Genomic DNA, 16,249 nt, shown 5'->3' with positions numbered 1-16,249 from the left:
CCTTGACTAAGTAACTCTTGACTAAGTAACCCTTGACAAAGTAATTCTTGATTGAGTAACAACCCCTGACTGATTGAATATTCCCTGACTGATTAACCCTTGATTGACTTAACCCCTAATTGACCGAATAACCCCTACAGAGTAACCCCTAATTGATCAGTAACCCTCGACCGAGTGACCCCTTACCAAGTAACCCTTGACCACTTGAGTAACCTAAACAAATAACCCGGGCACATATGAAACTTTGTGAAACAAAAAATGTACACTTCATGTTTTTACCCTTCCCAATAATTTCGATTCTTTAATTTTATTTTATTTTATTTATTTTTTATTTTTTTCAAGGAATTCCAATAATTGCCAACATTTCACTTTGTGTTGTTTCCTTTTGCGTATAATATAATCCGTGCATTATTAGCACGGGTATGCACATTGACTAATATTTCTAAAAAATGTTCTGACGAAATAACCCTTATAACACAAACGGGGTTACCTCTATAACACTGAACTTCCGGTATTTGAAATATAATTTTTGTTATTAGATTTTTTGTAAAATGATTCTATAAATATATATCCCGTGCATTGCACGGGTACACTCTGGTAAAATTTATTACTGAGTACAATTACCCTCAAATTAAGGGTATTTCAATAAGTTTAATAAAAGTCCACCTTATTGAACTCAAATAGCAATTCCAATTGACCTTGCTCTAGTTACATAGCAATAACGAGTAAATAAATAAAATTGCTTTGGTTTCATAGAATAAAATAAAATAGATAGTTTATGGACTTTTTTTTCTTTTATTTATTTATTTATTTATTTATTTATTTATTTTTTGGGGAATAGTTTATGGATATAGGGTAGGGACTTTTTATTAGTCTTTTGATGCTTTTATTTTTTTCACATGAACGGAGGGTAACATGATAGCCCAATTTTGTGGCAAGATGGGATACTCGTGGTTGTTCAAAGTTTGTCTGTATGGGTCCGTTCATGCAAAGTCTTGTAATTTTAGCAGATTCTGATTTATTATAATGTTCGTTCCTGAGTCCGGAGAGTTCCTCGAAGTAATACTTGTGCGGAAGTTGCTCCGAAAATGTCTACCTAACGTTTCTTGAAAAAAAATGTGCGAAAGAAACCGTACAAGCCAAAGCACAAAAAGAATAAAGATCAATCTGTAAACATGTATGCCTTTGTTGAGAGCAAATACTATCAAACTAGTTTGAGGCCCGGGCAATGCCCCAGGTTTTTTTTTTTTTTTTGGGTTTTTCTACATGGTACCCTCAAGTTATCGCGTTTTCTAAGTTGTGCCCTTCTAAATCCAAATTTCTACACGGTGCCCACAAGTTTAATTAACTTAATTACTTTGAACTATTTTAAGATAATTTAGTTATATTTCCCCCAAACTCACGATCTTCCATCATTGTGAGCTTCTTTCTTCTTCTTCTCCAAAATGAACATTGATAAAAAGAACTCTTTTTCTCTGAACTTTCTCAATCAACTCATCACTAATTAATATCTGAATTCTGTAACAATGAATTAGCAAACAACCTCAACCAATTTCTAACCCGCAACCTTCCCCGTTAAAACCCAGAAAATTTTCCCCCGTAAACCCCTCAAATTCAAGCCCATATTCACCGTATCGTCATTCTCTCATGTCGACTCAAATGTAATCCAAAAAAATTTGTAAAACATGAAAGTAGCAATCCAAAAACACAGTAGTTATGTTTGTATTATTTGCCTCTCATTTTTGATGAAGTGATATGTGTATATATTAATCGATCCTTATTAGCTTCGAATTTCCGAGTAAAAATCTTAGGGTTTGTAACAATTGGGAATTCAATGATATAGCCGTTTTCAATCAAATAGGGTGCGCGAGAGAGGGAATTTGAGGGGTTTGATCAGAATGAGGTTTTATTTTGTATTATGTCCTTTAAATTAAGTAGCAATTAACTAAGGTGGGTGGTTAACTTAATTACTAGTTAATTACCATCAACAAAACCGCTTATAAAGGGCAAATATTAAACAATACATAAAATTTGTGGGCACCGTGTAGAAGTTTGGATTAAGAAGGGCACAACATAGAAAATGCGATAATTAGAGGGTACCATGTAGAAAAACCCTTTTTTTTTTTATATACTCCCTCCGTGTTTTTTTAAGTGATACATATTGACCGGCACATAGTTTTAGGCAATTTAATTGACTTAAATAAAATAAGAGGTAAGTGGGGTAGTGGAGTATTAAAAAATTGTTAAAGAAAGATAGTGGAGTTAATAGTTTATTGAAAAGTAATGAATGTGGGAGGAAATATATAATAAAAAAGTAGTAGTGGGTTTGGGTGGGGGCCATGAGAGGAGAGAAATATAATATTTTAATGTATTGTTTTGCCAAAAAAGGAAATGTATCATTTAAAAAAACACGGCCGAAAATGAAAAATGTATCACTTAAAAAAACATGGAGGGAGTAAGAAACTATAGTAAATTGTTTTAAAAAATAACTTTAATAAATTAAAGGGAAATCTATTGATAGTTTTATAATTTAAAAAAAAAAAAATTAATTTTTTATATAAATTTTATTGAACATTAATAAAATTCATTATGAAATATGCAATAACCTAACTTTATACTTCATATTAGTTTAATTTATCTGTTAAATGAATTTTTATCTACCATTATAAATTTCTTCAAAGTATAGATGAGCAAACGAAAGAATGAAAATTAAAAAATTAGCGTTTATGAACATTAATTTTTTTTGTGAGGGAAAATTGATGATTAGTTTTAATATGACATGAATCACATGACCCCACATCATTTATCAATTCATGACGACACGTGGCAAAAATAATAACACGTGACAAAAATAATGACACGTGGCATGTTTATAATTCTTGTCTTGGGTTTTAATATATATATATAGATATAGATAGATTTCTCTGAAATGTTACAAGTTTAACATCAACTGCAAAAAACTCATGCTAGTTACGAAATTATAAAGATCAATCTGTATGCCTAAGTCTAGTCTTCATCTTCCAGTGAGACTACATTATTTTCAGTCCGGCCTCCTCCATGGAAAGTCTGTTGCAGCAAAATGTCGTTCCATGTTCGAACCTTTAGTGAATACTGAATGATGATCGCGTAGTCGTTATTATCACTGCTGGACCTCATTCTCATTTCTCAATGTATTCCATGAATAATGCCTTTGGAGTACAATAACCTGCTTTAGTCCATGCCATCCCATGATATATTATTAACAGTATATAATTACAAACTTAATCGTTTTCAGGATGTCCAGTGTCGGTAATAGATTGATTCAAGATGATTCACCTTGAGATGTGAGATGATTTCCTGTAAAAATATGTAATCGTTATTTGTATTTACAGTTAACCAAAAAAAAATCAATGAATTTATCTAAAACATCTCCTTTCTTTTTATGATATAATGTAGAAATTTAGTCTTTCAACTACAGTTTCTTAAGATTTAGACTTAGATTCACAAGAGTTTATTTCGCTATTCTTCTATTAATGGCAAGGAGAATAGGTAAAGCCGGATACAAACAGGTTCAAATCCTGGCTCATTATCAGTGTTAGCTTAAATAAATATTAATGTAAGGGGGAAGGGAGTGGAAAAGGAGTGAAAGGGAGGAGATGAAGAAGAAAATTTATCTCATATATGAAGGGTGGAAAAGACGAGGGAAAGAAACAGGAGTGCAATAAACATTACTCCCTCGGTCCCTTAATACAAAACCTCTTTCGAGCATTCAATACTCACACAATAAAAAGAAAGAGGCTTTAAATTTAGGGACGGAGGGAGTAATTAATTAGTTTATTAGAGAGCAAAAGAATGGATCAACCCAATCCAATCCCTATCATCTCTTAGCCGAACTATTTCATTGTTCTTTCACCAACAGAAAATGAATCGCTCACTCAGCAACTCGCTGACCCTCCTTCCTTCCCCTCTTCCTATTTCTACAATTATCCCATTTAAGTACAAAGTACTCTGTATAATTTTACAGTCACCCTACTTCATATCAATATCATACTATACGAAAAAATTCCAATTGTATGACAGTACAGATGCATCATAATTGAGCTACAAGCATCATAGTTAAAAAAAGCAATAGAGTTTAACTCAAAACTCGGGCACAAACGTTCCGCTCTACATGGAGTTCAGGTGCATCTTATATAAAGAACCACTAAACCTAATAACTCATACAAGTAGAATTGAGTACACAATCAACAGAAGCTGAAAGTTTCCACTTTTTTCTTATCATAATGCATTGCCTTTACAAAAATTCTTTTGAAAGCCATTCTTAGAGCTTGAAGAAATGCTACAGCATTAGAATTGCATATAGTCACCAAAAGGGTCCAAAACAACAGCAATTAGCTTTATAGCAAACAAACACACAGCATATCAAGTAGCAAACAAAGCAACGACACGTACCTTACAACTCATTCGTGGTGTAAGGTAATGCTAGGCTTGGAACATAGCTAGCAATACGAGAACCTCCAAGCCTATCAAATCTTGCAAGTCGCGTGTACTTAACTGGTTTTGAGTTTGGGTCTACAAGTCCAAATGTTGAATTTCTCAGCACAAAGAAAAACTTGCCAGTCCTTGTGAATCCAACAATGTTTTCACAGAACTTTAAATTAAAGTTGCTGGAGAGACAAATAGTTTCGATCATCCCAGGATACTTCAGCATACGTATTACAGAAACATCATTCCGCAAATTAACCCCATATTTAGACAAACACCCTCCCATCACACATAAAAATCTATCTTCACACATAGAATTGGAATCAACACTAATGTTCAAAACAACGCGAAACTCCTCACAAACTAAATCAAATGAAACTACTTGTATACCCCATTCATTAACCTTAGACACAATCCAATATAGAGTCTCATTAACCAGAACTCCTTGCATCGAGTGGAATGAATAGGGTAACGATCCAGAAACTCCATCAGTTACAACACTCCTCAATGAACAGGAATTGAATTGGGGAAGAAGGGTGAAAAGGGGGAGATAATTGAGAGTAAAACAGAGCAAATTGATGAGAAGAGAGAGTAGAATACCATTGTTTGGAAACAAGTTTGAATTGTATCAGGGATTTGATGGGGAGTTTTGGAAGAATATGGTGGCGAATTAGATCGTCTGGAAGTTGTTTTTGTTGATGAAGAAGTACCTGCATCATATTCCATTGTTCTAATTTTCACTCTCTGCAACAAAGATAGTAAATTGAAATATTATGGGAAAAATAGAAAAAATAATGGCACAAAAATATAGGAAAATTTGGTTTTGAGCAATTTACTTTAAATTGTGTAAAATAAATGAATAAATAAATTACTATAAATTATCTTAATTTTTTAAATTATCTTAATTTTTTAAATTATCTTAACTATCTCATAAGCGTGTTAGGGTATTACAAGGTATATCAACATGTCATAATGTTATTGTTCGGATGCTTGAGTATCTTTTGAGCTCCGCTTGGCTAGAGTAAGTATGAGGGCTCCGTCTTGAGGTCCGAGAGCTCGGTGTCCAAAACAAGGAAGGTTAGCTGCCCCGAGGGTGTAACCCGGGAAAGCCCTTCCAAAATGCTTAAGTCAACGAATGTACTTTATAGAAAAAGAAAGTAGAGAGAGAATACTTAAAAAGAGAAAGTAGAGAGAGAATACTTAAAAAGAGAAAGTAGAGAGAGAAGGAGAGAGAATTATGAAAAAGTTCCCTTCATTAAGAGCATGAATATCAAAGAGGATATATGTCCTCTTGTATGGTACTTTTGCTGATTTGGAGTAATCCTCTTTGATGTTAGGTAGTATAGAGGATCCTCAAGGGGAAGAGGATTCTCATTCATCCTCATCTGGTGAAGGATTATTCACCTCGTCCTTTGTGCCAAAGAGGATGGAGCAAATCAGCCAAAACCCACCATTTGAGCAATTTTAAAGGACAAACGACGACGTTTAGCTGATAAAAAAAAAGAAATTGAAAATTTACTGACATATGAGAGAAACTTCAAAGTAGCAAAAACAAGGGCAACGGCTAGAATTTCAATTTGGCCTCCAATTGCTTGACAAGTGTCAACATTTTATTTGTTTATTTTTAACAAAATTTTAGTACCTCAAAATATGTATAATGGTAATTAGTGAAAAACGGTAACTTATTTTAAAAAAACTGATTTCACCAACGGCTTTATTATTTTTTTCTCTATAAAATGAACCTAATTTTGGCCATTTTTTATGCACTTTAATTTTTTTACCTTTTTTCACTCCTTCCTCTTTTTCCTCTCTTTTTATAATCGGTAAGGAAAAAGGAGGATATTTACTTATTTGTCTTTAATTTCTTGTATTTGTTGTACTTTAGTGTATCAATTAGTGTTTTTATTCCTAATTCCATGTGTTATTGTATCAAAATATTGGTAAAGTATGGTAATTTTTGTTATGTATGCTAATTACGGAATACTAATTATTATTATTATTATTATTAATAATAATAATAATGTTGATGTTATTATTATTATTAGATCTTATCAATAACAAAAAATGAATAATAATATGGTGGGGCCATATTTATAGTATAAAATATACCAAGAGGATACCCTTTGATGTGGGAAAAATAAATGGAAGAGGATGGAAGAGAGGAAAGAGATAGTGGAAAATGAGGTGGATGAAAGAGAGTGTGAGGTGTCAAAATAGGGTAAGGAGAGAGAATGAATGAGAGGATAAAACCATCCTCTCCAATATTCATGCTCTAATGAATGATGAGATATTTATAGATGTACTTTTCAGGTGGCAGTCTTGTACTTGAGTAGACAGATTAGGGGTAAGCCCGTACTTTGTCATGATTAATAATGGGTTGGACCATGGAGGGGTATTTTCGTCATTTTGGATGCATTGGGCTTAGGACATGTACTGGGCCCAAACATTTAGCCCCACGCGTGATGTGTGAACGAGATCACACAAAGTTCGGATATCACGCGGTATAAGCGTAATAAAAGCTGAGAGGTTGTCATGTGAGCCGAAATGACTTTTAGGCGTACCTGAGGGCTAAATCGAGCTCCAAGCATACCCGAGAGCTAAAAGGAGCCCCAAGCGACTTGCAAGGTACTAGTCCCAAGCAATGTCGTTAAGGATATTCTATCTACTTAAGCTAAGTTATCGTGAAATAGTCTGAGAGGTAAACATGATGACAGATGAAGATTTGCAGGTGGCTGAGATAATAGTATTATGAGAGGTAAGCCTTACGCCTAGCCGAGAGCCTGACTTGTCTTGTTTTTCGGCTAAGGTTATCAATGAGAGTTAAGTGATGGTGATTAAATGTCCATCCTCTTATAAGTGGGCATAATTTGTCATAAGCCAAAGACACTTGGGCTTGAGTAATTAAGTAATAAGACCATTTAGCTTTAAGATTTGATGTAGGCCAATACAGAAACAAACAAACCTCATGGCCTTCAGGTCGTAAGGTTAGTAACAAGAAGTGAACAACCAAATAAACAGTTGAGTTAGTCGTACCCCTTGAAACAAATTACTAAAATAACAGTACTCCGTATTTATATGAAGAGTAACAAAGCAAATTCATCAGCAGCTCAATAGTTTCAGAATCACATAAAAGTATACGAGAGAAACTTAGCTAACATAGTCACACATATTACCATCTTAGCTAGATTTAAATCTTGATTTTTTTATCCACATTTATATATAAATACATATAGGTATTATACTGCAGAATAAACAAAAAAATAAAAAAATAAAAAATAAAAAAATAAACCAAAATAATTAAGTTAGTCTTGTCATTTTTTTTTTTTTTTTGGAAAATAGTCTTGTCATTATATTCTAATATGCCCATAATTAAAAACATTAACATGTCATTTAATGCATCTAAAATAAAAATGAAATTATTCAAAGTGTCATCCAGAGCAAAGTCCGGGGCCACACACTAATTTTGAATGAAAAGTGAGGTTGGTTAGTAGCAAAATATTTCATATATTAGTCAAATAAGTGAGAATCACAGGAATCAAAGATTTAGGGATTCTTTGCCATCACAAACTAGCAGAGCAAGTGAGCAACACAATTAAGAATACAATACATAAATACATTAATTATTCTATCTACACTATATAATATGGGGAATTAAAAATTAAATAGCTAACCTGATCAGAATGCAACTTGATCAGAAATCACTATCATAATCTTTTTTTTACCGCATACAATCTTGTAAATTGCTTAACATCAGGATCTTGTTCTGTTTCTTTGAGTATTAAGCTGCTCATACCATGTAGGTATTGTTAGGATTAAAGTTTGTGTTATTTGACTCGATTTCACTGGTGGATCTAATAATGTACACAGTACACATTACACCACACAGCTGCATATCAAATACTACCTCTGTTAATTTTTATGTTCAACTTTGGTATATTATTTGTGAGAATATAAAATAATCCAAAGTTGCACATAAAAATTAACAGAGGTAGTATATGATTTTTTTTTTTCAGAAACAGTACGAAGCCTAGTGGTTCAGAAACGAAACGAAACCCATGGACCTTGTAGTCATAAGAATGATAACAGCATGCAACTAACTAGTTGGGTTAATTAGTCCTACCCATCGAATCAAAGTACTAGAATGACAGCATTAGTATGAATAATAACAAAGCGAATTCATCAGCATCTCAACTGTTTCATAATCACACAAGAGTGCATGTTGAAAACTTAGCAAACATTGTGACATACTCATACAATCTACCCGGAAAAGAAGAAAAAAGAAAAGATTGCAAGAACATTTGGATAGTAGTCAAGTAGTGTATTAATTAATTACTAGTAATACAAAAGTAAAACATTATAATTGTCTGATGGGAGAATAATGGCTGGCTAGTAGCAACTCTGTCTTCAAAATATATAGTGAGTCAGGGTCCTTGATTTAGATATGGGTACAAGATTTCTGGACACCATTTCCTTCTTGAGAAAAACCAGAGCATCAATCTATAAAAATTAAAAACGAAGATTATTTTCAACTCACTCCCAAGTACAAAAATAACGATAACATTAACAATAACGATAACAATAACAATAATAATAAAAGAACAAAATTAAAAGAACAAAAAACATAAGAGCATCACTAACAATGTTGATTTATATGCAATATTCAACAAGTGATACAGAACCAGCCAACCTGGTGGTCAGGTAAGCAACAAGAAGTAAAAAAACAGTTGAGTTAGTCGTACCCTTGAAGCAAATTACTAGAATAGCAACATTACTATGAAGAGTAACAAAGCAAATACATCGGCATCTCAAATAGTTTCAGAATGACATAAAAGTACATGAGAGAAACTTAGCTAACGTAGTTTTATAATTTCAATTTAATCATAAAAGAAATGCAATGAACTTTGAATAGTGTCATAAAACAATAGTATAAGTTTTTGGTGGGAGAAAAGCAGCAACTGCGCCTTGAAGAAACATGTACGAGTAGGTCAAAACTGCTGAGGCAGAGTCCTTTGACTGAGATATAAGCCCAAACGCTCCTGGAAATGAAATTTGTGACCGAAAAGAACAAGAAATGATTACATGAATTGGTAATTTGCAACTCTCTTCAAAGTACCATTATAATTTATAAACATATAGATATAAAACAATAGAAGATCACTTCTTAAGGGTTTATTAGCAGCAGCTTATTCAAGTCACCAGACAGTAAAATCAACCCGTCAGAAGAAGTCGTTTCATCAATGGAATAAGAAAACATCTTGAATGATAAGTGAGGTTGGTTGGTTAGTAGCATATCTAATAATGTAAACATTACACAACACAACTGCATATCCAATATGAGGTTTTTTTCAGAAACAGTGTGAGGTCTACTGGTTCAGAAACGAAACGAACCCCATGAGCCTTCAGGTTGTAAGAATGATAACAGCAAGCAAATAATGAGTTGGGTTAGTCTTACCCATTGAAGCAAATTACTACAATGATTGAATTCATTAGTGTGAAGAATTATAAAGTAAATTCATCAGCATCTCAACTGTTTCATAATCACACAAGAGTGCATGAGAAAAACTTTATGACATAATCTCATACAATATTACAATCTACAAGGAAAAGAAGAAAAATGAAAAGATTGCACCAACATTTCCGTCTTCAAAAATAGCGAGTCAGGGTCCTTGATTGAGATATAAGTACAAGATTCCTGGACACCATTTCCTTCATGAGAAAAACCAGAGCATCAATACATAAAAATTAAAAACAAGATTCTCAATTCACTCCCAAATATTATAATAAGAACATCACTTAAAATGGTGACAATGTTGTTAGTTTAATTAGTAGTATGTCACAAGGCTATATAATTAATCCATCTCAAGAACCCATTTCATCATAGATTCGTGATTTTGTAGGAGTTAGAAAAATTAATACTATAATAGCTGAGGTTTTGTAGTACTCCGTATAATAAGTGATTTCATCAAATAGGTGGTGTGCAAAAAGGATTGTGAAAATAATAGAAAACAAGAATTAGTAATTCTTCTTCATTTACAACAGCAATGCAATCCTTAAGTCTAGAAATACACTAATTATTTGATTGGTTACACAAATTTCACAACAGAGATGAAAAAGTTCACCTGATCATTATCAAACCAGAGGAGCTAACAATCACCATAATAAAATGCAACTAATGTGTTGAATGTGGGGCCAGTCCTCTCCGGTTGATCTTTGGCATCTTTCTCGCAGTCGTGCTGAACAATTACTGATTTCAAGATATCTAAGAGAGGTGAGTTTGGACATCCAATTCGGCATTGATTCCACTTTTTTGCAACCACAAATATGAAGGGTTTGGAGGGCAGACAAGTACTGTATCCAATTCGGCACTTCTACCATCTCTCTAAGATAATTCAATGCCAATGTGCGAAGGGATTGACAAAAGGATACTCTCTCTACTTCTTCTGATTCACTCAAATTTTTGCAACTGATAATTACCAACTCCTCCAAGGCAGAGAGATGCTCTAAACCTCCACGTACTACACTCTTCAATTTCTCGCAATATCTAATTTCCAAGTTTTTCAGGGAAGCCGAGCAGCTACGAAACACCTCCATAGCTTCTCCCAAACTTTCTACCTTGTTGTCCCCACTTATGACAAGTCTGGCAACTTCATGAAAAGAATTCATGGGCAGCGAATTAAGCCATGCCACATTGTCTATCAAAACCTCCCTTAAATTGAGACCATTTTCATAAGATGAGGCCTCTCCTCCTGATTTAGCTATTATTTTCAATCTTTCATTGAATGAAATTAATTCTAGCTTTTTCAATGCAGGACACTCAAAACTAGCTGTTAGGTTTGGACAATTATACAACTCTAATATTTTCAATTGAGGAAGTCCTAATTGTCCCAAATGCTGCAATTTCTCACAATTATAAAATCTTATTTTAACAAGATTAGCCAAGTTATAATTGTCCCTTGCCCAACTTGGCATTCTCACACCTTTATATCCCTTCATACAAAATTTCTTGAGATAAGGATGTGGCTGCAACTCTTCCATCACTGCTTCTTCATACTCCTCTCTTCCATTCTCGCAGAAATCAATGATCACTTCTTTTAGATGTTCCTTGTTCACCAGGCACCCACCTTCCTTTCCACCATTTATTTTATAAACTGTCTTCATATATCGAACTGTGATATAAAGAGAACCTTTCAGGTTACTTAGAGCTTTTAGATCTTCCAGCCCTTCAAGTAAGCTGTTCTTACTTGAACTCATGTCTCCCAACACAAACTTATTAATAGTGTGGAGGCAGCTCAACTTACGCATGCCCCTTGGCATATACCTCAGATCAAAACAACCACCTAAATCCAAGACCCTCAACTTAACCAGTCTGCTCAAATCTTTTGGCAATTCTTTCAATTCTCCACAATATCTTAAGTTTAAAAACTGGAGATTGTATAGTTTTGTAATAGAACTCGGAAGAACTTCTAGACCAGTTGATGAGAGGTCTAGATACCTCAAGTGTATTAGATCACCTATTGAGCCCGGCAAACTCTTGATTCTTGACTGACGCAAGTCCAATGCCCTTAAATACTTCCAATTACCTACTAATGCAGCCACACAAACCTGATCCATCTTGAATTCTTCTGATATAGGAGAATTAATATCAGTATGATAAAATGAACGTAAGTGGCTCTTATTTTTAGTAAAAGAGAAATTTTTTGTATGTCTAATAAGAGCGAGATGACGAACTTTATTGTCTACATCCCCATTCATGGTTTCCACTCTACAAATCTCTTTTCCCACAACTTGTTGAGCAAGATCATGCATTAAATCATGTATTTTACATGATCTAATATTACCCTCTTCGTCTTTCATCACGTCTTGCAAGAAACATCTCCGCAATAGGATTGAGAAATAATCCTCACCAAGATCTTCCGGACTCTGAGGATCATCATTTAATGAGACGATGTAGCCATGTGCCATCCAAAGCCTTATCAATGTATTCTTCTGCATCACATAATCTTTAGGAAACACTGCACAATAACAGAAACAACTTCTCAATGGGGATTCAAGTTGATAGTAACTCAGCTTCAATGTAGATATGATGCTATTTTCGCTTCTATTAATTTGCGCTAATCCCAACTTTTGAATTTTCATCCACATATTTTTTTCTTGGCCAAAGAGAAGACTTCCCACCACTCTAATTGCAAGAGGGACAAAAGCACATTCCTTTACAATATCTTCACCAATTTTGACCAAGTCTTCGGGAGGGTTTGAGTGTTCTGATCCGAATGCTACTTTTTTAAGCAAACACAATGAATCTTCTTTTGACAAGCCTTCTAATTCATGCTTTAAACCGTCTCCTATGATTTCTGCAGTTCGATGTGAGCGTGTTGTAACCACAATCCAAGTTCCTTTCTGACCTCCCATCAAGTATTGCTTCAAATTTTGCCATTGCTCATAATTTTCGGTCCATACATCATCCAGAACAAGCAAGAATTTTTTTCCAGCAAGTTTTTGTCGAAGTTGGTTTTGCAACCCTTCCATGGTATAACCCTCATCCATGATATGCCCCGTAGGTGAAGCTAGTATCTTACCAAGAAGCCCTTTTACATCCAACAGCTCCTGATTTTCATCAGCAACACAAGTCCACAACTTTAATGGAAATGCAGTTGTGACTCTCGCATCGTTATACACAAGTTGGGCAAGCGCTGTTTTTCCCAACCCACCAATCCCCACAATAGGAAGAAAGGAAACATTTTTTTGAACATTAGAATCAAGCAACACATTAACAATCTTCTCTAAATCAAGCCCTCTTCCAATGATACCATCAGTTTCATACACATAAGAACATGTCTCAGGCCTTCGATTCTTAATAGGCTTAGGATCAATGCTCAAGCTGAAGCGTTTATCATTAGCAATAGCATCCAGCTTACTCTTGATCTCCATAACCCTTTGACTCATTTTGGAAGCAGTATCAAACTTGGGGAAAAGGGAAAGCACACGATCCTTGATACCCTGGGAGAGCTGCTTGCGCTCAGCAAGAGTGACAAACTCATCGAAGAGATCATCGGCTTCATAAACAGCATCCTTGAGTTCTTCAATAAAGAGCCGTTCTTGTTCGGACAGCTCTTGCTTGGACTCAGCATCCTTGAGCACGGCTTCGATTCTTTTGACAGTGAGACGGAGTTCATTGAGTTTGGATTTGTAGTCAGCAGTGGAGCAAATCTTATTAAGCTGATCACAATCCAATGCTGCTAACAAAGTTTGAGCAACAGAAAGGATTGTCCCAACATCCATTTTTGAATTGAGTTGCAGAAATTTGTGTGAGAGAGGAGAAGAGAAGAGTGATAGTAAAAGTAATGGTAAAAATGGGGTGTTATTCAATTTTAGGCGGATGTCCCTATTCAATTTTTTTTTTTTTTTTTTTTTTTAAATGTTAAGTACGTTTATTTAATTTTTTTTTATGTTTATTAAGTTTTTTTTTATGTATTTTTTTTTTCGTGGTCTTGTGATTATTGTTGTGATTTAGTATTTGATAATTAATGTAATTTTGTTGTATTAATATGATTATTAGTAATATGTTTATTTTTTGTTTCATTATTATTATTATTATTTATATTATTATTATTATTATTGAAAATATTATTATTATTATTATTATTATTATTATTATTATTATTATTATTATTATTATTATTATTATTATTATTATTATTATTATTATTATTATTATTATTATTATTATTATTATTATTATTATTATTATTATTATTATTATTATTATTATTATTATTATTATCATCGTAGTTGTTGTTGTTGTTGTTGATATTATTGTTGTTGTTGTTGTAGTTGATATTATTATTGTTGTTGTTGTAGTTGATATTATTATTGTTGTTGTTGTAGTTGATATTATTATTGTTGTTGTTGTAGTTGATATTATTATTGATGTTGTTGCTGTTATTTTTATTGTTGTTGTTGTTGATATTGTTATTATTAATTAGTAGAAATATAATTTTAATATTATTATTATTATTATTTATTAATTAATTAATGTTATGGTCTTATAAATTGTTTTGTAGTTGTTATTATATTTTTTTATTATCATTAATATTGTTATTGTTTTGTATTTGTTGTTATTATTATTAGTATTGTTATTAGTTTTGTTATTATTATTATTATTATTATTATTATTATTATTATTATTATTATTATTATTAGTATTGTTTTTTTTTATTATTATTATTATTATTATTGTTGTTTTTATTATTATTATTTTGACATAAAGCATGTTTTGTTTAATTTGTATAGGATATGGAATCTGAGGAAGGCGGTGACGGTGTGAATTATAGTGGAAATTTTGTCACCGATACATTTTTTCCTACATTTGACGATGCAGTTACATGGGCTGATGGTGTTTCCATAAAATTGGGATTTATATTGGTGAAATCGTCTTATAACAAAACCAGAGATGGTCGGCCGTATCGGTATTTGCGATGTGATCGGTCACGAAGGAGCAAGCCAAGAGATTTGGAGAACGCGATACGGAAGGACACCAAAACCAAAGCTAATGGTTGTCCATTCTACATCAAGATATATTATGATGTGAGCACCGAAAGTTGGAAGATCATTGCGAAAAATGATCACACCGGGACACATAACCACCCAATTATTGTGTACCCAAAGGGTCACCGGAAAGTGAGCGGATTGAGTCCGGGTGCAAAACAGGTTGTGCGGGACATGACAAAGTCCAAGGTTGCTCCCCGTAACATCATGTCCACCATTGCCGAGCAATTTCCTGATGATCATCCAAACATCCGACACATTTACAATTGCCGAAATGACTTCAGGATGGAGATGTCCGAAGGAAGGGGAGTTGTTCAGCAATTTCTTCATCTGGCGAGAGAGAGTAAATACATTTACTGGGTCACGAACGATGATCACAACGTTTTGCAACATGCATTTATGGTGCACCCGATCATGGTCAACATACTCCGCACATACCCACATGTCATTGGTATGGATTCCACTTACAAGACCAATCGATATAACATGTCTTTCTTTGAGATAGTAGGCGTGACACCGACAAACCAGAATTTTCTAGTTGGATATGTTTTCATGCGCGACGAGTGCACGGCTAGCTATCGGCGAGTGTTGCAGAGATTAAGGGAGTTGATTGGGTTTGATATTTTATATTTTAAAAATTATCATATTTTAAAAATAATTACATTACAAAATATACTAACCATAATAATAACAACAACAATAATAATAATATCAACAATAATAATAACAATAATCACCATAACACTTCTAAATAACAAAAAAAAAAAAAAACAAAATCCGAAAAAAAAAAAAATTTAAATTAACAATTTTATTAACAGGCAAAAAAAAAAAAAAAAAAAAAAAATTGGAACTTCCGCCCAAAAATTCCGGAAGTTCCATGGAGGATCCGCCTGGAATTTTCGGATCCTCCATGGAACATCCGGAATTTTTGGGCGGAAGTTCCTGGAATCCGAAATTAAAAAAAAAAAAAAATACCTCTTCGCCGCCGCCGCCTCCGCCGCCACCAGCGCCGCCGAAGCTCCTCCCTCCGAATCTCAGCCTTATCCGCCTCGAATCACCTTTTTTTTTTGTGTTTATGATGATTTTTGTTTTTTTAAAAAATGAAGAAAAATTTTTGAATTTTTTTTTTTTAAATAGAGTGTTTTAGAGAGTAAGAGAGTTAGAGAGAGAAGTAAGAAAGTGAGAAATGTTGGTCGGGAAGGAAAAAACCGTATTTATATATTAGGGGTAAAATTGGAAT

At 33.5% G+C, this 16,249-nt stretch overlaps 1 protein-coding gene across 1 annotated transcript; it reads right to left on the bottom strand.

Annotated features, from left to right (window-relative positions):
- Nucleotides 1-8,007: 8,007 nt before the first annotated feature.
- Nucleotides 8,008-13,743, bottom strand: LOC145643209 (disease resistance protein RGA2-like). The gene is made up of 4 exons (XM_081694365.1): nt 10,710-13,743; nt 10,098-10,170; nt 8,187-8,247; nt 8,008-8,031 (listed from the first exon to the last, which is right to left on the bottom strand). Exons 1-4 carry the CDS (start codon nt 13,741-13,743, stop codon nt 8,008-8,010), a joined length of 3,192 nt encoding a protein of 1,063 aa, XP_081550491.1.
- Nucleotides 13,744-16,249: the final 2,506 nt, after the last annotated feature.

The sequence above is a fragment of the Chenopodium album genome, chromosome 8, assembly GCF_948465745.1.
Source record: "Chenopodium album chromosome 8, dcCheAlbu1.1, whole genome shotgun sequence".
NCBI lineage: Eukaryota > Viridiplantae > Streptophyta > Magnoliopsida > Caryophyllales > Amaranthaceae > Chenopodium > Chenopodium album.
Note: the sequence above shows the minus strand (reverse complement) of the source record. Positions and strands in the feature narration are given on the sequence as shown.